We start from the raw sequence: 24450 nt of genomic DNA on the forward strand, positions 1-24450 counted from the left end.
AAAACACACGCGTGGTGACAAGACGGAGCAGCCATACTTGCCGAAGCCGAGAGCAGAAGCAGACCCCGCAGGCAGCAGCCCCGCCTTCCTGACGCGCTGAGAGACGCGCTGCTATCTCAAACCGAGAGACCCAGCACCGGCGCTTCCGGGTAGCCCTCGCAGGCAGCCTGGAATATCGAGAGCAGAGAAAGAGATACCATTCCTCATTCATCCTAAATTCCAGGTACAGAACTGAATAACTCCTCCTAGAGAATTCTTTAGTTATTCACTTGGCAAAAACAAACTTAACTTAAACTGTAACTTTCTATTCCCGCCCACGCATTAGACTTAGGTCAGGTACACGGGGTAGGCGTATTTAGAAACACCAGTTGAGTGCGTTTAGTCAAATGTATATGTGTATGTAAATATATTTTAATCATTTTAAACATCATATGGCTCAGAAACCATATCAATGTTTTTACAGTATTATTTTGTACTATTGCTTTTAACGTATGCACTTTACTTAACTATAAGTATTGCAATAATATCGATCCATTTCTCTTGTACGAGAAAAGAGACTGATCAATAAATAACATCTTTTATTGAACACGCCCGTCTCTTCCTTTTCTCTACATTCTGATGAGACTAAGAATGCACGTACTGACTGAGTAAAATAATTGCCTTGTGCTCACACGACTCTTGAGATTGACTCTTGATTAGGGGAGAGCAAAGTTGTCATGTTCTATGGTTGTCAGAAACTAAATCCCTTCTTGTCTAATCAGGGGAGTTAATCCTTCCTTGAACATTCGAGAAAGTTTCTAGCGAACTCTGAGCTTAGCTGGCAAACCCAAAAATTAAGTCTAGCATCGACAGTAGTAGACCTAGTTAACGTCTGGCCTAGGCCTTTACTGCTGTAGGTACTATTCCAATGCGCAGAGCCTATTGGGAAGATAGGAACTACACTACATGGCGCCCAACGCGTTTGGAAAGGGCGATAAAACTAACGTAAGACATTTAGAGTAACTCAGTCGTGCTTTCTCACTCAGACCCCTTTTCCCAAATACTCCAAAGACGTCTGGAGTGGGTGAAAGGTTATAAATCCTCCAAAAACCTCGCAGGAGGGAACTCCTATGTATGGTTCTTGGTATAGTCAACGTTGAAGGATAAAACAGTTCCAAAATATTGTGCATCTAATCTCTGTTTCCATAAGAAACCTGATCTGCAAACAAAAATAATACCATCCTGTCAGTAAAATGGGAGACAGTGATGGAGAAAGAGAGGCAATTAGATTAGCCACTGAAATAGCAGATGCTGATGCTACCATGCAAGCAGCAGACGCGGATATAATACTCATTCCGGTCATTAAAAGGAGATCTATAACCTTAAAACTTATAGAAAATGGACTGACACCTAGAGGTGGCACAGTCATATTCGTAATTGAGGCACACGAATATCGGCAGACAGAGGTATACTATACATGGATACATTTTCCAGCAGCAAATGCTGTAACAAAGTACTTCCACTATTACAAAGTAGAGGAACCTCCTGAAACGTACACTCCTTTCGAGGAGGTGGAAGTACCACTCAAATTCCAAGAGCATTTGCTCTTATTTGATGGCGCCCTAAAACATAATAATCACATTACAAGGCTCGGTCCTTTAGGAAGACCAGGAGCAACGTGGCCGGTCTTAGCCGGATACACACCACATCCAGACATCGACGAGATGCCTGCACCAGAGCTATTAATACAGCTAAAACAACTACTAAAAATTCACAGACAATTAGTTCAGTATGTAATGCGGACTTCTACAATTCAGCCAGCGATTAAACTACCACAGCTGACCTCTCACCAGGGGAACACAAATAAAATTACACCACAGAACATCCAATCCTGCCTAGGTAAGGTTCCAGCTAAACGGGAACAGATACCATTCTGGTTGGCACAGAAAATCACCCAAATAGAGGCGGTGTTTCCTGACACCACCCCGCTAGAAAAACACAGGATTCTGACTATATGTCTCCCAATGGGAATCGCACCACACATTGAGGACTGTGACACTTGGGGTACAGTCTTTGCTTCCATCTACACAAAAACGCACGGTGTCCCATCCATTTCGGTGATACAAGATGTGCTAAAACAAATTCAAGATGAATACGGTCCAGAACCTGCTTTAACTCTTGGTATGAAATTACTGAAAGACTTCAAGCAGGTCTCGGCTATATTACTAGCCAACATAAAGGGTGAAGCAGCAAACGTGGCGATCCGCCAGAGGTTAAAAGAGACAGATATAGCAGACCAACCAGCTGAAATTGCCAGAATCATAGAAAAATCCTATGAAGAACTAGGCAGAGATAGTCTAGGTGGAATACCAGTAAAACCGCAACTGACAACAAGTCCAGAAAAAATGTTTTTTAACAATAATAATAATTCACCAAAAAAGAACTGGGATGGAAACAAACAATCCAATCCTAAAGAAAAGAAATTCCAGTCCAGAGGAAGGTCGCCTAGGCGAAGAGAGAAATCTCCAAACCCAAGACAAAGGTCACCCCAGAGTGACCCCTCTGGGAATAGATATAACCTTAGAAATAGGGATAATATTAAAAAACCTGATAGATATCAAGACATTGATACACGTCCCTCTCAATCTTTTCAGAATTCCTCGCAGAAATCGGAAAGAAGAGGACGATCAGAAGAGCACGCCAAGTCCAAAGACAAGGAACCTGCTCAACTGAAAAAGAAATCACAATTTCCAAAAAAGAAGGTAGCCAGTATCAAGGTAGTTAACAATGCCGAGAATACTGAGGACACAATTGAAAAACGGAGAGTGGGCTCAGACAATGCTAGACAGCGCAGCAGAGGTGAGCATAGCTCGCAAAGTCCTTATGAATCTTCTGGAGACAGTGGACACGAATGAATACCTTCAAGTGGAAACTGCAGATACCAGAGTTAGCAAGCCCCACAAAATATACGAGATAACATTACGTATAGAGGGAGATAAGACTAGGAAAATAAGGGGACTATTTTGGGATAACCTATCCAAAGGCTATGACATCCTTCTAGCTGAAAAAGACTGGCCACCAGAGTTTGTCAGGGAGTGCCCTCATGGCGAAGAAGTAATTATGCCTGCCTTCTCGAATCAAATACCGATTCATAAAAAATACACACTTGCTAGAAAGTGGGCAGTGGCCTTAGCACCTGCTTTATACAAAAATCATGTAGGATGGGATGAGGATTCTCCTCCTCACAAAGTCCAGTTAAAATCACAACCAACTGCACAAAGGCAGTACCCAATTAAGCAAGAAGCTAAAAAACAAGTAAATGAAATACTAGATCAGCTAGAATACCAAGGGGTGATTGAAACTTGCACCTCACAAATGAACAATCCTTTGTTTCCGGTCTCCAAACCAGACAATTCGTACCGTCTAGTTTTGGATTACCGACACCTTAACACATGTTGCAAAACTTTTGCAGTGCAAAACTCACACAGTGCTGCACTAATGAATAACATAGTGCGCAAAAAATACAAAACAACCTTGGACATCTCCAACGGATTCTTTTGTCAAAACATAGCACCAGAGAGCAGATATTTAACTGCATTCTCAGTAAATGGCACTCAAAAACAATTCTGTTGGTTAGCCCAGGGGTACAAGAATAGCCCGGGGGTATTCTCAGCGAGAGTAACAGAATTACTACAACAATATGATGATGAAGCATTATCTTATGTCGATGACATTTACTTAACAGATGATGACTTGGAAACTCACTTGAAAAGAGTGAACACCATAATACTTGGTTTCGCTGCAGAGGGTTACAAATTCAACTTCAAAAAGTCCAGAATTGCCCATCTGACGGTCCTATTCTTAGGATATGAGTTATCAAGTGAAGGCAAAAGCCTGGCAGACAATTTCCTAGAGAAATGTGCCGTAATCCAAGCTCCTAAAACACTAAAAAACCTACAGTCAATTCTAGGCTTCCTAAATTTCGGAAGAACTTACATTGCTAATTACGCAGAAAGGGTCAAGCCCCTTTACGATCTAATTAAACCAGACTTTAAAAGATCCAGTTGGACTCAAACACACACAGAAATTTTGAGATCCTTACAAACAGACATGCTAATTAAAACAAAATTAGAAACCCGTGATAATACACGCAACCTTGTGATCCGAGTCATCCCAGGGAGATGCGGATTCACATACCTAACCTCTAATGAGGGAGATAAGGTACCAATTGCATTCAAATCACATTTGTACACAAAAGCTGAACAGAGATTCAGCAACAAAGGAAAAATGGTTCAAGCAGTTCAAACCGCAATAGCTAGAGAAAAAGACATAGCTGATGGTAGACCTATCACAGTCAGAACAGCTGAATCAGCCTTCGAGGCATTAACAACACCGTGTAATTTACCAACAACAACATTGGATCCAGATTGGTTGCAATGGGTAAATTCAATCACAACGGACAAAGTATACTACTTCTTTGATCCAGAACTAGAAGAATTAAAAAATCTAAAATATGAAAAAACGTATCCTCTGCCAATCGACATTCTGCCTCTAAGACATTACGCCTGTGTAATCTATACAGACGGACATGCTCAACCCTCCGTTTGGGGAGAACATGCATACAATCCCACATGTGAGATTACAAAAGAAGTGTGGCACGGAGGTAAACTAAGACCTCTATTAACAAAATCACACTCAGTAGAAACTAATTCAGAACTACAAACTGAAATAATAGCTTTGAAAATGGCGCTAGATAATGCGGATCGCGAATTCCCGACACTTATAGTGTCAGATTCATATTTCTGCGTCAAAGCATATAACAAGGATTTGCAGACATGGATTCAGAACGGTTACAAAGATGACACAGGTGCACCAATAAAGCAGAGACTTCTCTGGGAACAAGTAGCTCTTTTGAAGAAAGAACTACCAAAGACTCACGTGACTCACTCACTGAGTCATCAACGTGATGGCGTTCACGTTGTGGGGAATTCATTGGCTGAGACAGCCGCAGCGGCAGCCACTAAATCGGCTCCCGTAGATCGAAAAAAGCGTACATTAAAATACATTGACGGCGAAACATTGCTGGCGGTGAAAACGTCATCAAAAGGCGACTGCTCAGCGTTACCGATCAACTATCCACTCAATTATACATACATAATCGATGCAAACTCCGTCCCTTTTGCTCGAATCCCTGGAGTGGGGGATAGAGTGATTCCAAACATGGACAGGAGAAACTTGTTAATCGCAGACGCACACATGGGCGAGGGTCACAGACACCTTAAATTAAAAGATTCTCTGGAAGAATTACAATCACGGTACTGGTGGCCAGGCATGAGCCTGCACTACATCATGTTTGTAAAAAGACTGCCCAAACTGTAACAGAGATCGCAGTGGGGAGAGAAGCAGTTTAATACCTCGTCGTATCAAGGCAGATAATATTACCAGCAAAAAGAATGGCTTGCGATTAACATACACAGGCTAGTTCCACTTATAATGTAGATCCACAGCACTCGGCTGACGTCCGGACTGTTATACAAGATTTGCGAGTCTAAATGGCATATACGCTAAGAGCATGCTACGTTCGACCATTTTTTTCTTTTTTCTCAGGCAATCCAGCCTGGGGGGGGAAAGAATGGCCAAATGAGCACAGCCCAGCGGGAATCTTCTCACTTCCTTCCTGAGGGTATGGGATGGTGTAAAGAAAAAACCAAGACAGAAAGCAATCTATAATAGAAAGGATATTAGGTTCGGGAGCTGGGTGGGTCAAACATCTAATAAGTGTCCAACGTAGTCTAAATAACTTGCCAAGAAATTCTCTGAAGGGATTCAGTCCGTACGAATTATTATTCGGAACTAGGATGTTGATCTCTGACCTTGATAGTCAGACTTCAGTGGTAACAGAAAAAACCTTTGATGTCAAAGACCGTTTGGCTATTTTGCAGGACTTAAACAAAACAAGAAAAGACCTGAGCAACATACAGTTGAAACAACAGCCAACAACCACTGAAGATTCACCACCTGTCCCAGCAAGACCTGTCTGGATTCCAAAAGTCGGGGATCTAGTCAGGGAAAAGATCGCGGTAAAGAAGGAATTTGGGCCTTCTTACAGAAAAGCAGTTCCTGTCTTGTCTGTCAACGGGACAAGATCAGTTGTACTACCGCCACTTGCTGGAAAAAAGGAGAACCGAGTTGTATCCATCGACCTGGTAAAACCACAACATGTGGCCGATAACAAACAGTAGGCCAAGTGGACTCCCAATAAGTAGCAGAACACCAAGGTTTGCTACCAGTACAGAGGTTCTATCAAAAAGGCTCATCACATTCGAAACGCCTACAGAAGAACAACAAGGACTATGCAACAATGCAATAGAACTAAGACCTCTGAAAACCCAAATAAAAACATTTAGCAGAGACACACCAATCTATACTGAAGTACCAAGTGAAAATGCAAGGAACAAAAATCCTGAACCAATTGGAACAATTGATAGAACTGCATCTGGTTACTTCATCAACTTCGATGATTCCTCTAACGGCTTCAGTGAACAAAAGACACAGCCATCACCAAAATCCTTTAAAGACAAAGCAAAGGAACTTTTGAAACAACTAAAAGAAACATATCTGATTTCTCCATGGATTGAATTTTGGGTGGGTTTTGGTGCATTTATCCTCATACTTTGGCTCATCATGGTATTTACCTTGGGACGCTTCATTGAGGGAAAATATGCTAAAATGGACACAGCAAGTCAGAACATCAACTTGGTCCTCAAACCACACACATCTTCACACGTCGAGAAACGAGAACTTTCTTCAGAACTTTCTTCTGCCAACTTCACAGCAAATCCAATACCTGGTGGGGTAGCCTGGGACAACACTGACTATGAAATTTATGGTCCGGTCGAGATCCTGAAATATCCACACCAAATCAAGATCTCTTTGAGTGACTTTGCAAAACCAAACTCATTTGCTGATGATTGGGACTTTGAAAGTATTAACAATATGATGTCTGACTTAGTAATGTCTGCTAAATTTACAAAACATGATTATTTGCAGGGTTCTACAAATTATGATAGTATGTATTGCTATAACCACTATGGTAACCATTTCTTGCATAAATCTGCACAACCTAGAAATGTTTTAAGTTATAATCAATGGGAACATTGTGCTACACCTCCAAAAGGGAGCTATAGAACCGTATATGACAAATATTCATATTTTTCAGGTTTTAACATAACTAATGCTGAAACATTTTATTACAAATTGTCAAACAAGACAGGGATGAAAACCATGATAACCAACACAAAATTGATTTATTCTGATTCATTCTTTGAAAAAATGAATACTTTTGGATTCGATTATTGGGACAAAAATGTTGATTTGAAAAGTGTTTGGGGCACAAAAGAATGGCAAGTACAGGGTTTAGAAGCTTTGTTTAGAGCCTGCATGATCCCAGAACAAATGATATTTTTAAATGACACCGTCCAACAAACCACCTGTCTTGGCCTAGCAAAAATCAAAGATTTAAATAACCTGTCTATTCCAAAGCCAACAATGTTTAGCAATAACTCTGATACAGATGAAGAAATAGACATAAACCATATACTTAACCAAAACAGAACACATCCTGATTGGAAACAATGGTTGATCTGGCCCACAGATACAAATAACTGTCAAGATAGATTCCTGAATAAAACACAGGGTTTCAAAATGACCAGGCCAGACCCTAGATATCCCCAAAGACATCACCCAGGGATAATAACAACCTACAGTGTGGGCAAATTATGCCTTCAATGGCTACAAACTTCCACACTGCCTGAAATTAAGCAACACCTAACTTTACTTACTGATGGTGCTGACTTGCGTGATTTCATACTGGGACCACGCAAACAGCGTCAAAAGCGTTTCATAGCAGCCTCTGTATATGCAGCATACAATGAGGCCTGGAAGGTTACTCAAATTGAGACAGCAGAAAGAATACGGGAAATTGACCGTATTAATTTGGAAAAATCACTTTCTGTAGTGGACAATGGGTTAATGACTCTGTCCTCCAGAATATTTTCATTGGACAGCATTGTGTCTTCAGCAATCGATATATTAACGCAAGACTTACTATTATTACAACATGGTCAGTCACAATTGCGTTCTATTGTACAGCTTGGCTGGACGTTACAAAATCTGCGTTCAGGCTATGTGCCTTGGCGTTTAATCAACACAACGTCACTATTCCAAATCTTTAACCTTACTGATAGACAAATCGGTATGGCGCAGAAGGGTGCTGATTATACAATCTTGAGCATTGAAAAACTAGAAAGATTACCAATGACAATGTCAGAACGACCTGTCAGTGAATGGATAATACACGGAATCATAAATATTCCAATCTCAACCTTCAGGTTTCAATACTGCCAAAAATATATACAGGCTGGCATGTACGAGAAATTGGGAAAGGGGTACCTTAAAACAACTTGGAACCTGCCCTATTCACATGCATGTGTCAGTAACAAAGGACAGAAAGTGTTTCTTAGTGGCAACAATTGTGCTATGTCACTAAGCGGCACGCTTCTGTGTAACGGAATTAGTTTGCACGGAGCCTGTGAAGGGAATTCATACAACCTTTCATGTCACCAGCAAGGCGCACCTGCAACTGAAATAGAACCATTCTTTCAAAGACTCTATAATGGGAGTTACATTCTTATTGTAGACCGCAGATGCTGTAGTCTTATGCCCGGGACTCCTTATCTCGTCACTACGACGGCGAAGGTCAAGTGCTGTGGACGTTCTTTGTTCCCCAGCTCCTTTCCAGACAGGGAGGCAAGGGCATGGGCCGGTTTGAAAATTACTTCTATTCGAATAGATACTTTAAGCAGAATGAAAACAGTGCTTCTTCAGACGCCTACAAGGCTCACGTCATCTAAAGAAACGTATGATCTACAAGTCGCAAGGACGACTGCAGAGATACATACATTATTATCAACTAATTCCCCCGTACATTTCGCGGAAATCCTGAGCGAAATCTTAAATATTTCTGATACCACAGGGGTCTCAAAGGTATTTAAGACAGTATTTTCGATGGCATTAACACCATTCAAAGCCATACTGGGTATTTTTCCAGACTTCGTCCATTCGATTTTTGGCGGACTTCCCCTGATCCTAGGACTAATTGCAGGAATCCTATTCCTGGTCCTTATTTTTCGTTATGGCAACCCATGTCACAGAACAAAATCTCACGACAATGGAAGATACGATCCTAGCCATTGGATACCGGGACCGGATATCAAAAATCCTGGGACTCTCCCGGCTTAGAGACCTAAACATGACTTGGTTTCTATCATTTCGACCAATGTGGCAAAGGTGTGTTTTACCTGTACTAAGGTGTCTGCTATGCGGAGAAGAATGCGTGTTAGACACCTGTCTGACGCTACAATCGGATGCGCCAGTGGATGCAGATACACTGTTGGTTCCTACCAAGGTTCACGCACTGTGCTGCCCTCAAAGGCTGCCAATTCTGATGACGGCATTCCTGGAATCTTCACCACTACGATTGAAGAGTAGTGAAGTTCAAGATGAAAGCAGCATCGAACAGGTACGACCTTCTGTCAGCAATGCAAATCAGAATGTCAATGCAGACAATCATGCGCATGAGTGCATGGTTACCACTATTTCCGACTTAGTGGAACTTTCCCATGAAGCTGTTGACAGTTTTTTCGAAAGCCTGAATGATATGATGTTCTCTCCGGAACAGAAATAGAGACTTTTGAGTAAACTCGCACGCGGCGTTCCCTGAATTCGGCCTTCAACTTTAAAAATAAAGTCACATGAACAATTACAATCCAGTTCACGGACAGCAACTTTTCCAGCAAGCCCCTAAAATATTTTTCTATATATTTTTTTCCCGGGACACTGATCTTCTGCTTAAAGTAAGAAACTATTCCTAGAGAACTAAGATTTCTATTTTTTTAGATTCTTTATAGACTTTATATAGACTTTAGCTGCCCACTGGTATGTTCACAATATATTTTATGTGATGAAATGGTTTCGACCTTTTTTCTGTATAGCCATATTAAGAGCCATTTCATGTGTATTTCTCATATACCAACAAACAATAATGCATAACAATGCGTGTTTACTTTTGCATTTGATTCATATCTTAAGTGCATACGATATATATGACTGCAATTTTTCAGTATATTTGAAAATTTCAAAATGCATTTATGTATTTTGGGGTGGTAAGGTATACACTATACTCTATAGTATGTTGTACTATGTTATACTATGCATAGATTAGTAGATATGACCATAGTTAGCGTGGAGTGGGTGTCGTGTATTTCTATAGGTTCTGAATCGATCCCCCTATTCCTGACCCTATTCTGGTTAAACTACCTAGCTAGTTAACTAACAGTCAGCCCATGAGGCAAGAAATCCCCCATGATGCAGATACCGTTATCTGACGCAGTCACACTACGGCACAGGAACGTGTTATCTGATTAGGTCATAACGCTTGAGATCTAATTAGACAAGCGATATTCCTCCAGCCCCTGATAAGGCATACGACGTTCTCATAACAAATCAAACCTATGACAACCTGGATAATCCGTGCGGCCATTGTTTTGATTTCACAGAGAACTTTAGTAAAGAATGTGCTAACGAGCAAGTCGTATGACATCTTTATTGACGTACCTATGTCCATCCTTACGTCAATCCCGGCACCTTTAAGGTATAAATATTGCCGATCTTGCCCTATGCAAAACACACGCGTGGTGACAAGACGGAGCAGCCATACTTGCCGAAGCCGAGAGCAGAAGCAGACCCCGCAGGCAGCAGCCCCGCCTTCCTGACGCGCTGAGAGACGCGCTGCTATCTCAAACCGAGAGACCCAGCACCGGCGCTTCCGGGTAGCCCTCGCAGGCAGCCTGGAATATCGAGAGCAGAGAAAGAGATACCATTCCTCATTCATCCTAAATTCCAGGTACAGAACTGAATAACCCCTCCTAGAGAATTCTTTAGTTATTCACTTGGCAAAAACAAACTTAACTTAAACTGTAACTTTCTATTCCCGCCCACGCATTAGACTTAGGTCAGGTACACGGGGTAGGCGTATTTAGAAACACCAGTTGAGTGCGTTTAGTCAAATGTATATGTGTATGTAAATATATTTTAATCATTTTAAACATCATATGGCTCAGAAACCATATCAATGTTTTTGCAGTATTATTTTGTACTATTGCTTTTAACGTATGCACTTTACTTAACTATAAGTATTGCAATAATATCGATCCATTTCTCTTGTACGAGAAAAGAGACTGATCAATAAATAACATCTTTTATTGAACACGCCCGTCTCTTCCTTTTCTCTACATTCTGATGAGACTAAGAATGCACGTACTGACTGAGTAAAATAATTGCCTTGTGCTCACACGACTCTTGAGATTGACTCTTGATTAGGGGAGAGCAAAGTTGTCATGTTCTATGGTTGTCAGAAACTAAATCCCTTCTTGTCTAATCAGGGGAGTTAATCCTTCCTTGAACATTCGAGAAAGTTTCTAGCGAACTCTGAGCTTAGCTGGCAAACCCAAAAATTAAGTCTAGCATCGACAGTAGTAGACCTAGTTAACGTCTGGCCTAGGCCTTTACTGCTGTAGGTACTATTCCAATGCGCAGAGCCTATTGGGAAGATAGGAACTACGCTACAATATATCTGTAAGAAACAGTAGTTAGTATTAGATTCCTTACCTTAGAATATCCCCAGGCGTCAGACTGGATCTGGAAATTTTTGCGTAGCAGTACCCTTGCACGTCGGTAGGCGTCGTCTGCGGCTCTGCGTCCGTCGTCGGCGCCGTGATGACGTCGTCTGAGTACTTAGACGCCGCCTCCGCGTGCTTACGTCAGTTCTTAGACACAGCTTTTCCGCGCCAGAAACGCAGAGCCGTGTTAAAAACCAACACTGGTGCCATTGAAACTAGGGCCCTGAAAGGGGATGACCTTAACCCTAGATATCAGTTCGCAGAACGGGGAGGATGGGTGGGGCGGTAAGGAATCTAATACTAACTACTGTTTCTTACAGATATATTGTTACCGAAGGTAAGTAACTTGTTCATCTGTAAGAAACAGGTTAGTATTAGATTCCTTACCTTAGAATAGATACCCCAGCAATACCAACCCCGGTGGTGGGTCTGCGAACCAATAATCACACCAGAAAGTCCTGGAGGACGGAACGCCCAAAGAAGCCATCCCTCCGGACTTGGCTGTCCAGGCAGTAGTGTCTTGCAAACGTGTGCAGGGATGCCCACGTAGCTGCCTGACAGATGACCTGCAAGGGGACTTCCCGGCCCAGGGCAGTGCTAGCCGCCGTGGCCCGAGTGGAATGGGCTCTCAGCCCAACAGGAGGCTCCTTCCTCGCCAAGGAGTAACATGCCTTGATACACAAGACAACCCACCGAGAGATGGTCCTCTTGTGCACCGCCCGTCCCTTCTTAGCGCCCACGTAACCAACAAAGAGTTGGTCATCCACCCGGAACTGGCGTGTGCGATCCAGATAGAACTAAAGCGCACGTCTTGGGTCCAGATGGTGGAGCCGCTCTTACTCTTTAGAGAGATGCGGTGGCGGAAAGAAGGTGGGCAAGGTGATAGACTGCCCGATATGGAAGGCCGTGACAACCTTGGGCAGGAAAGATGGCCTAGTCCGCAACACAACCTTGTCCGGATGGACAGAAAGGAAAGGAGGTTTGGATGAAAGAGCCTGGAGCTCATTCACTCTCCTGGAAGAGGTGATGGCAACCAGGAAAGCAGTCTTCAGAGTAAGAAGGCAGAGAGGACAGTTGTGAAGTGGCTCAAAGGGAGCGCACATCAGAAAGGTAAGAACAAGGTTCAAGTCCCACGGAGGCATCACAAACGGAACAGGAGGGAACATGTGTGTGATACCCTTCAGAAAACGATTTACAATAGGGGACTTGAACAAAGAAGGTTGATCAGGCAGCCTTAGAAAGGCTGAAAGGGCAGAAAGGTAGCCCTTGATAGTGCCCAGAGCAGAGCCCTGCTGGGCAAGAGAAAGAAGGAAGAGAAGAACCTCAGAAAGAGGGGCAGAAAGTGGATCCACAGCCTTTGCTGTGCACCATGCCACAAATTTATTCCACCTGCAGGCGAATACCGATTTTGTGGAGGGTCGCCTGGCTGCCAGAATGACATTACAGACTTCAGGAGGCAAGTCAAATGGCCTCAACTGTCACCGCTCAATCTCCAAGCATGGAGGTGGAGACTGGACAGGTTCGGGTGGATGACCGTCCCCTGCTGCTGCGACAGAAGGTCCTCCTGAAGAGGCAGACGAACCGGGGGATCGACTGACATACTGAGTAGCTCGGGATACCAGTACATTCGTGCCCAGTCCGGAGCCACAAGGATGACTTGGGCCCGGTCCCGTTTGATCTTCTTCAGCACTCTGGGCAGAAGTGGTATAGGCGGAAAGTCGTACAACAGACCGCAACTCCACTCGCGACGAAAAGCGTCGCAGAGCGAGTGCCGCCTTGGAAATTCCAACGCGCAGAACTGATGACATTGCGCGTTCTCTTCGGTGGCGAATAGATCTAACCAAGGCTCTCCCCACTGCTGAAAGAGGCCTTGCGCCACGTCCGAGCGCAGACGCCATTCGTGATCCATCATGCACCGACGGCTGAGCTCGTCCGCCCTGGCGTTCAGAGAACCTGCCAGGTGTTAAACCACCAGGGTCACGCCCTGATGTTCCAGCAACTGCCAGAGGCGCAGAGCCTCCTGGCAAAGGGTCCACGACCTCACCCAGCCATGTTTGTTGCAGTACCACATGGCGGTGGTGTTGTCCGTAAACACCTGCACTACACTCCCCCGGACAGAGGGGAGGAATGCCTTCAGTGCTAGACGAATCGGCCGCAGCTCCAAAAGTTGATATGGAGCAGGGACTCCGCCGGAGACCAGAGGCCTCTGATCTCCGCCTCTCCCATATGGCCTTCCCAGCCCTGGAGGGACACGTCCGTCACAACTACGTGCTCCGGTTCTGGAAGGAAGAGGTATCTGCTGCTGACCCAATCGCGGTCCGTGAGCCACCACTGCAGGTGTCTCGCAGTGCCCTCCGAGATCAGGACATGGTCGGACAGGTTGCCCTGATGCTGGGCCCACTGAAGCTTCAGGTCCCACTGCAGAGCCCAATGCAGAGCCCGCATCCGCCACCGGGCGTGATGCACCAGAAGGATGCAGGAGGCCATCAGCCCCAGAAGCCGCAGCGTCAACCTGACCGAGACCCGGGATAAAGGCTGAAAGAGTGGAATCAGAGCCTGAATATCCCGGACCCGCTGTTCGGGAGGATAAACCCGAAACTGCGCCGAGTCGAGAACCGCTCCGAGGAAGAGGAGCTTCTGAGAGGGGCAGAGGTGTGACTTCGGCACATTGATGGAAAACCCCAGCTGGTGCAGGAGGTCTGCTGTCGTCTGGAGGTGGCTGACGAATGTCTGGGGCGAGCCCGCCTTCAACAACCAGTCGTCGAGGCAGGGGAAGACTGAAACCCCTAACCTGCGCAGATGAGCTGCGACCACCGCCATCACCTTTGTGAACACCCGTGGGGCGCAGGTAAGGCCGAAGGGGAGCACGGTAAACTGAAAGTGCTCGTGGCCAACCGTGAACCGCAGGTAGCTCCGGTGGGCCGGCAGGACAGGGATGTGGAAATAAGCGTCATGCAAGTCCAACGCTACCATCCAGTCTCCTGGGTCCAGGGCAGCCAAGACCTGAGCCAGTGTTAGCATCTTGAACTTCTCCTTCCGGAGGAAGCCGTTGACGTTCCGTAGATCCAACATAGGGCGTAGGCCCCCTTTGCCCTTCTTGGGTCCCAGAAAGTAGTGGGAGTAGCAACCACACCCTACTTATGGCCCAGGAACGCGCTTGATGGCCCCCTTGGCCAAGAGGGCCGTAACTTCCTCCTGCAGAAGTCGCAAATGATCCCCCGATACGCGGTGGTATTGCGGTGGCATGGCTGGAAGGGTCGCCTCTTAGGGGAGGGAGTAGCCCCTTTGGACGATTTGCAGCACTCACCTGTCCGATGTGACAGTGCGCCAGTGGAGGAGGTGATGGCAAACCCTGCCCCCCACTGGCGTCACATGGGCCTGAAAGCACGGACTAGGAGGGTTTTGAGGCGGATGCTGTGGGGGAAGGTGTGGACTGTCCTCGCCGTTGTCCCCTACCGCCGCAACGGCGGTTTCCACGGCCGTCACCGCATTGGATATTACTCTGCGGTGCGTGGCTGGCAGCACGTGTGGGGGCGCCCCTTCCTTGGCCACGAAAGGAGCGAAAGGCACCCATTTGCTGGCGCGGGTCGAGAGGCCAGAGGACCTGGCCGTAGCCCTGGAGTCCTTAAAGTGCTCAAGCGCATGGTCTGCCTTGTCGCCAAAAAGGCGACGGCCATCAAACGGCATGTCCATGAGTGTATTCTGGACATCGGCCGAGAAGTTGGCGGACCTCAACCAGGCGTGGTGACGAATCGCCACCGTCGTTGCCATCGCCCTGCCCAGTGAGTCGGTGGTATCCAGCCCACACCGGATAGAATACCGTGCTGCATCTCGGCCTTCCAGAAGGGCACAGGGTCAGACTGATTTGCATATAGCCATGTCTGAACTGGGGTGACAGAGTGGGCTAAAGAACGGTGATGGATTAAACCCAGATCTTTTGACTGGGTGTGAGTGTTTGATTGATTCAGATGCTCCGTCCATCACCACCCCCTTTTGTTCCACAAGGGCCTGGCAGAGTTTAGCCCGTACCTCCAACGGGCATTCTGGCAGCACGTCCGCGACCGTATTCCACAGAGAGTGGATGTAGCGGCCCAAGAGGCATGCGGTGTTGGAAGAACGCAGTTCCAGACTCAGGGAGGAGAATACCTTTTTGCCGTAGTGCTCATATCTCTTGGATTCTCTGTCAGGCGGAGCAGACGGGAATGCGGTCTGGGAATTCGAAGCCTGGATAACCAGGTTCTCAGGGGTGGGGTGGGTGAACAGGAAATAAGGGTCGCCCGGGGCCGGGCGGTGGCGTCTGGCCACGTTCCTATCTACAGGCAAACCTGTAGCGGGCCTGGACCAAGTGCCCAAAAGAGCGTCGGTCAAGGCCTCATTAAACGGCAGCAGAGGCTCAGCCGAGCTTGACTGCGGTTTAAGGACCTCAATGAGGAGGTTAGTCCTCACGGCCGCGACGGGGAGCTCAAGACCCAAGGCCTTGGCCGCCCGCGTCAACACCACGCTGTAGGTTGCCCCCTCCTTCGTAGCCACGGTAGGAGGTGAGACAAAACCAGTGTCTGGCGAGGTGTCCAGACCACTGGCATCCCCAAGTCCACCTGTCCCGTCCTCCTGGGACTGACACTCTTGTGTCAGAGGGTCCTCAGACCCCTCCCAATTCTCCTCATCACCCATCTCCTGATACACAGGGTTGTCAAATGATGGGGCCGGTTCATTGAAGAAAAACTCTCCAAACGGCGTCGAGAGCGGCGCCGCCGGATCGAGGGAGGCATCGGGGACGGCGCCGCCCAAAGACGGAGCCGGAGGTGGCACCTGAGGGACCGGTGCCGGTGAGGTCGTCAGGTCAACCGGCGACGACCCGGATCCAGAAGCGGATCCAGCGAGGCCCTGCGGCGCCGGCGGCGTCGGGGCTGAAGCACCCGCCGGTGTTGGGCCCGAAGCCCCCGACCCGCTAGAGCCCCCAGACGGGTCAGCTGGGCCCGAAGGCGCCGCGGAGCCCGCCGGAGGAGTGAGAGACCCCATGGCCATGAGGAAACGCTCGATCTCCTCCGACGTCGGGTGCGGCCCAGGACCGGAGGGTGTCAGGCCAGACGCGACGCCCGTGACTCTGACGGAGCCGCGTGGGCGGTGTCACCCGAACCCCCGGCCGCGTCGCGCGAGCGTCGGGGGGGAGTCGGAAGAGCGATGACGTCTCTTCGACTTCTTGTGCTTACCTGACGACTTCGAACCTGAGGAGTAATGTCGACTCCCGGAGCTTTGATGGCTCCGATCCCGCGACCGGTCCCTCGACCTCCGTCCGGACCGGGACCTATCGCGGCACGGGCCGACTGCCGGAGCTCGAGTCGCTTGCGGGACCGCTCCCGCCTAGCTTTCGAAGTCAGGGCCCGGCAGTCGGAGCAGGTCTCATGGTTGACGCCGAGAGAGTGGAGGCACCGGCGGTGAGGGTCGGTGACCGACATCAGTCGGTCGCAGTCCTCACAAGGCTAAAACCTGGTATCCCTACCGGCACCGTTCGGAGTCGAAGACTCGAAAAATGTTCAAAATTGATCGTAAAAGTTTAGTAAAAAAATGACTAAGGTACCACTTTTTCCGGATCTGCGCTGCTGGCGCGGAAAAAAGAAGAACTGACGTCAGCACACGGAGGCGGCGTCTAAGTACTCAGACGACGTCATCAGGGCGCCCACGACGCAGACAACGGACGCGGAGCCGCAGACGACGCCTACCGACGCGCAAGGGTACTGCTATGCAAAGATTTCCGGATCCAGTCTGACGCCTGGGGATATTCTAAGGTAAGGAATCTAATACTAACCTGTTTCTTTCAGATTCGCATTTCAAAGGAAGTGGGCTCTTTGAAGCCTCCTGTCCTGGGATGCTAATTTATCAGTATTTCCTGGAGGAGGAGGTGTTAACACCTCTCCCCAGAGCAGGCACTGTTCTTGACCTCCTGAGAGCGAAGACTCTCACCCCTGGAGGTCAGAAACTAGTCTGTGGCAGCAGGCTGGACTAAACCAGTCAGCTAGCACACTAGAGAGCTGGTAGGTTTCAGGGGGTTCCTCTAATGTACGCTCTGGGTGCATGTATTAATAAATCCGTAACTGGAATCCGTGTGGATTTATTAATACGAGCTGTTTGATACCAAACACCATATGTTTCAGTGAAGCCATTATGTAGCTGGGGATTTCATTTTGATCAATGGCCAGTACATACCTTAAGATGGCTTCCATGCTCACCTGCAATATCTGGTAATACAACTAGACAACACAGGTGCATATCTGCTCATACAAATATGTCCTCACATCAAATATAATGCACCCTGCCTTAGGGCTCAAAGGACTGCTGTAGGGGTGACTTACAAGTATAAGATGCGGTGACTTTGGCATGACACACAGTAGTGTGTCATGTTGTGTTTTCACTCATGGTTTGCACCATGACATGCAGTCTACAATGGCAGTCTGCGTGGAACTGGTATGTAAATCCCTTAGGGTGGCATAAGATATGCTGGCAGTCCTTGGGGACCCTCTTTAGTACCCATGCCCTATGTATCTGGAGTACCATTTACCAGGGACTTACAGAGTTGTGAAAGTCCTTAGCCAATTGTAGCACCATTAGACTACACCTTGTTTTAGGGAAGGGGCACTAGCACTGAGGTCTGGTTAGCAGGACTAAGTGCACCGTCAGCTTTGAAAATCAGCATCTAGTAGCTATAAAGGGAGCAAAAAGTGTGTGGGTAGTCAGTGAAAAAAAAAGCCCAGCTCCCTACAATAATGTAAGTAAATGTACTTCTGGAGAGGGGTTAGGATTAGTTTTGCATAGCGTAGCTTAGTAATTTACCTAAAATAAACCAACTTCAATTAATTTACAGTAAGAGTACTAATTGAACTGAATATAAAGAAATATACATTTAGAATAGTGAAACGGATAATATTATGGTAAACTTTAGGATTAGTACAAAAAAGTCGATGGTAAGAATAGGTGGGTGAAGTAAAAGTGGACCAGAGTAAACGTTTTGGGGAGCAAAGGTGGTTGAAGAAAGGAAATACAAACTTAAGGACAAAGATGAGTTTTCACGGATGGCCATATATTTCATCTGACTCCTCCAACAAATTCAGAACAAGCAAACACAAACTGGATTTACAACTTCATCCCTTCATGAAGCCCAGTGTGGCATACCACCGGGTTCGTTTATATCCACCTCTTTTCTTCATTAGCTATGCGTTACCCAAGGCAAAATTATTATTCCAGCATCTGGTGCAATCCTAAAACAAATGTGTGACAACCAGAATCAGGCTGCCTAGAGAACAACTCTTAGATCTCTTTGTCAATCACTGAGTGACTGAATCACCTCCACCACTGGATGGAGGTGAGGCTCCTCTGGTTGAATGGGCCAAAGTCACACAATTGAACTGGAATACTAGCCTAGAAACTCTTTCTACAGTTTCTAGGGCCCATATACACTTGCATTTGCAGCTGGAGAAAAATTGCTCGCCATTCGTGGTGTGTACACCAAAACCGTTTTTTACACAGTTTCAAGGCAGAATGAAAGTGGGGGATGGGCACTCAGGATTGGAAAAGTGCAGAGAAGGGCAGAGGTTTCAGTAGGTGTGAGCTAGGGACATGACCTGCCTTCATCTTCTGAAAAAACTATTTGGTCATTTCAGCTTCCTTTACAGTGTTCTGGCTGGCAGCACTTGACATGGGGGGACATGAGGTCTATTCTTATAGCGCAAAAGGTGCAACACATCATGGTGCGCAAAAGGTGCAACACATCATGGTGTGCAAAAGCTGCTGGCTTTCGAGCTGGAACTGTCTACAGATGTCACACATGACATGGGTCGACCCCACAGACTTACAGTGGTCTTGAATCTATGGTAGACAACCCATAGGTGGGCATGAAAGGATCTCCAGATGGTGCAAAAAGAAGGCATACGCTGCCTAAATGTATATGTTTCTCTGGAAAGCAACAGCGATTTCAGAGCGTAAGAAGCAACATCATAAGAAAGAATGTACTTTTTGGTAACTAAGGAAATGTTTTTCCTAATTTTTTGCACCCTATCATGTTTCAAATGTGAACTCGTTTATTGACTAGAAATACAGGGGCACCTGGAACATCATTATTGTCACAATTTCTTTTTATAGAATGCTCACCACAACACATTTTAAAAATGTGAACATTGCAAGATGTATTTCTTAACTTCGAATACAGGATTTTTCAAACTTTTCTTGATAAAGATCCCTCTGTCAATTAAGACAGATTTGAATCCTCTCACAACAGTTTATATTTTGCACACTGACTGAGAAAAAGTTAGTGGTTGCATCAATTTCAGACACTCAGACATTTTCAAATTTAAAGAGTGGATCAACACAAATGTTTTGGAAACCAGTGCCCTAGAGAGACATAGTATTCTCCTCTTAGTGAACCTGCATAACAGTACATAGTAGTTTTTATTACCAGCACCCACACCACCACTCTGCTCGCACGCTTTCTGGTGTTGACCAGCTGCCATTGATGAGTCTGTGTGGACATTGTCGGCCCTGGTGAGTAATAACAGGCGCGTGAAGGACAGAGGGAGGGAGTTAAGGTGAGGTGGTGTCAATGAGCAGGGCTGGATTTTCCAGGGGTGCAGTTCAGCCAAGCCAGTGGAGATAGCCTGCTCCCGGCACAGCAGAGAAACCTAGTCATTTGAAATAAATATTGGGGAAAAGATAAGATGCATTGCCCCCATTTAGCCTGGTGCAGACTGCTCAAAGTTTTGAATAACTCAAAACCTAATGCAAATAGTACAGTACTGCAAATGTATCCACCCTCTCATGCTACAGACCGGTTTGCTTTGGTTCTTTTTCAGGTTTCCTTCTCAGGCACTCTGGAGCAGATTTACAAGCCTCTTGCGCCACTTTTGCGTCACTAGATCCTTCCTAACCTTAAATAAACTATAGTCCCACCTTTCACCCTTACCATCTACCAAATAGCAGTGCTCAGGAAGTTCCAAGTTTCATGGAACTGCTAAAAGTAGCCTCACTTCACTGCCTGAGTCGCAGTTCTCTCTGAGAAGTTTAAACTGCTCGCCCACACTACCGCATAAGAGAGCATTTGAGTTTATTACTTGTGGCTCTGTAAACTAATAAGGGTCGCTTGGACTCTCTGGACAGTTTTTTTTTTGCAGAGTTTTATATAGCGCGAACTAGAACCGAACTGAATCAGTTATCAGAGCGCTTTACATAGCACCAGTTACGTTACATGAGGACACACTTTCATTTTAGGCACGGAGAGATTAAGCGATTTGCCCAGAATCACAGGGGTTTTTTGGCGTCGTTACCGAGACTCGAACCCAGATCCCCAGGTCCGAGGTAGAGCGCCTTAGCCGTTAGGCCAACCCCTCTCTCCTTGTTTTGGTGCACTATATAGAGAGCTAGCTTCTTACACTCTTCATATTCATCACACAGAACTGTACCAGTCCACAGCACTAAACTGTGGAGAGCGCCGGGACACTCTTTTAGAGTAGCCGTGCGCTATATGAACTTAATATAACATAACATAACCCACTCCTCATCAACTGGACAGGCATGCAGTAACTGAATAGATCTGCGCCATACCAGAGGTCTTCAATTTATTTCACTATTGCAGACCCGACAAGATAAATACAATGACTGCTTCTTGACATCTCACAATGACAATCAGATATGGAATGATATTAACAGTCTATCCCAGCAGATCTTTCGACCATTTCGCCCCAAACTAGGTCTGCTTAGCACTATAAATGACGTATTTACATGTTGAAATACAATACAATATGCCTACCAATAGGTCTGAAACCTGGGTAATCGTTTTTGATACAGAGTAGAACTTTGTCCCGCAAGCCAACAAAACTGTCAGGGGAATTAACTTTCAACTATCACTTCTGATAAAAATCCCCCAACTCCTCCACAAACACCGGAGACGGCACAACAGGACTACAACAAAGTGATCAATGCAGGCCTCAACAAAATTCAACAGTACAGTTTATAATCAGGCACTCAGAACGTGCCTGCAATGACAAAGCTATGACTACGTTATGGCAGTAGTGAAAGTACTCCATTGGCTTTCAATGGAGTCCATGATCAACACAAATAATCATGACATAAAACACAAAACCATTTAGGGCAAAGGTCCTGGCTACCTCCATCATCTAACATTTTGCTATGTGGTTGGTGTCTTATCTAATTCAAAACAGCCCATACGGGACAGTAAATCGAGACAGCCTATATTTAGGGGCAAAGGCATGACACAATTAAGCACTCTTAGCCCTCAGCTCCAGTCAGAACCTCTATGCAATTCAGGAAACTCCAGAAATCTGTAAAACACAGATCGAAATAAAGCACCAGCTACATTCAGGGAAGTGACTACTAACTCTCTTAACTTATTTTCCATTGATCACTTGGTTTGTTTTTACCTTCCAATGTTGTGTAGTGGCTTAGGTGATAGGGCGCTGTATGAAATCCCTAATGATTAAACCACAAGCTCTGTGTGCAGATGAAAATTTGTGATGCAGGAACAAAACTGGTATTAAACCAATTACGTCATGCCATCTTGTTTCGTATTCTTAATTACTGTATTAACTCCCTGCACTGCAAAGATGTTGTGTCCAGAGCAGGAGATAACTCAACCACAGAAAGAAGTGACAATTTCAGTCACAAAAAACGAAGCCTCGGTGACTGCAAAGTAGGTTTCAGTCATCAACATCTAGCTATAAATGGACTCAGCAGCTATTAAGAAATGTAGCCGGAGATGGCACCTTGGCAGTTCACTAGCTACATTTTTCAGACAACCTTGAGCAGTAATTTCTAGCCAAATCTCGTGGTGATGCAATGTCCCATATGTCGCCTTACAATTAAGGAAATGCATTGCTTGCCCAGACCATCACAGTACAGATTACCTTTTTTCTTCTTTTTGGTCTTTTTGCTACTTCGGCCTTTCTGCTGCTCTTCTGTTAACCGTTCTTCTGCCATTTGTGAGCTGTCTGCACGACTCAATGTTGACATTAGCCAGGCGTACAAAAACTCTGAAAGATACCTTAACACAATAAACAATTTTTAATTCTCAAATGTTTTAAACAAAACACAATACTTCAATACACGTATGCACAGATGAAACACGAAGGAGAAAACATTTTACAATACTTATACATGATTATTTGAAGTGGTCAAGCATCAAGAAAAGTGTTGATTACGTAAAAAGAATTTACATAAACCCAGTCAGATTACATAGAGCACTTAAAGCTTTAGTTACTGATTGCACAAGTAATTAATATTCTGACTGAGTAGTGCCATCAAATGAAAGTACCACTAACTGGTTGCATTGATGCACATTGAGTACATTTAGAAATCACACTATTATGGAAGAAGAACAAGTTACTTACCATTTGGTAACATTCTTTCTGATGGAAATGATTTTGCCCTCAGATTCCTCATTTTGGAATTTCCCTCCAGCATCAGCACAGAACCTTTTTAAGATATGTTGCGTCATCATTGCCAGGTGGTGCAGCCCAGTGACATACACAGCATCTCGCAATGTCGCCAGAAGGGATGCCAGAGACTTATAAAAAAGCGCATGAAGCCAGTGACGTCATGAGCCATTTTGCCACACCAATGGAGACACAGAATGCGAAGAGCAGAGCAAAAACACAATCAAACCAATCAAACCTTATCACCTCAAGAAGCGATGATACAAGGGGTTAAGAAATCTGAAGGAGTGGTCATATCTATCAGGAAGAATGTTACAGAAGGTAAGTAACTCGTACTTCAAATGTTTATTAGCTCCTGCAAATTCCTTACAGTGACCGCTCACACATGATCTTGTACTGGAGGCGTGTTGAAGGCTTCATAATACTCATAAAAAGAAGGACTAAAGCACCAACCTGCCAAATTGTGACTGTAATCCTCTACATCCAGGCAATAATACGTACAGAAAGAAAAAAACAAAAACTACATGGCTGCTCCACAAATCAAGTCTACTGGTACACCTCCCAAGTTCTCTAAGACCTTCAGAAAAAGATTTGCCTGCTAACAGCTATCATTAGGTAATCATAAAAGAAGTCCATCTAAAACTTGGTTGTTCATTTTCAAGGTTCTAAAAATTGGAAGACTTAAAAAAGAATACCAGATTATTTTCTACTCTAAAAAGCTACTTTTGTAGCAGCCACTAGGTCACCAGAGACAAGGTTATGAGATACGGTGGATGACAACAGCTACTCAACATGGCCTAAATGAAAAATCTGGCTGTAGTCTCATGCCTGGAGGAAGGTTTATAGTAAGGGAACTAAACAACATTAGAACAGCCCCATACCAATCAGACTTTATGAAAATATAAAATTTGCCAACATAGATGCCTTCTGCATGAAGAATTAGGTTTTCTCATCTTTCTGGACTCTCAGCCCCCGTCTATACAATTGATTATAAGACACCAATACAGGTCTTTAGAAGTAACATGTACTTCCTTCCTGAACTACAGTATAAAGAAAGTAAGCAATAATGGAGCCATTTCAGACACAACAAGAATACCTACTAGCATTCCCCAGAACTTCAGGTAAACTCAAATGTTTCCAAAGCTTCACATTACCAAACAACGTTCCTTAAAAGCGAGACCGATTGACATTGCCAAAGCTGGTTTCATTTATAGATGAATTGATATGGTTTTAACTGTCAGTAAAGTTCATAAACAAATTCATGGTGAGAAATTCCTATATCTGAGATCCGATAGCCA

At 45.3% G+C, this 24450-nt stretch overlaps 1 protein-coding gene across 4 annotated transcripts in view; it reads right to left on the reverse strand.

Annotated features, from left to right (window-relative positions):
• NAA35 (N-alpha-acetyltransferase 35, NatC auxiliary subunit) overlaps positions 1–24450 on the reverse strand; it is a 423189-nt gene that overhangs the window by 104243 nt on the left and 294496 nt on the right. For all 4 annotated transcript variants that reach the window (XM_078675799.1, XM_078675796.1, XM_078675797.1 and 1 more), the window contains exon 18: positions 22625–22761. In XM_078675799.1, the coding sequence (XP_078531925.1) occupies positions 22625–22761 (137 nt within the window). The remainder of the gene's footprint in view (positions 1–22624; positions 22762–24450) is intronic.

Source organism: Lissotriton helveticus, chromosome 2_1 (assembly GCF_964261635.1).
Source record: "Lissotriton helveticus chromosome 2_1, aLisHel1.1, whole genome shotgun sequence".
NCBI classification, from domain to species: Eukaryota; Metazoa; Chordata; class Amphibia; order Caudata; family Salamandridae; genus Lissotriton; species Lissotriton helveticus.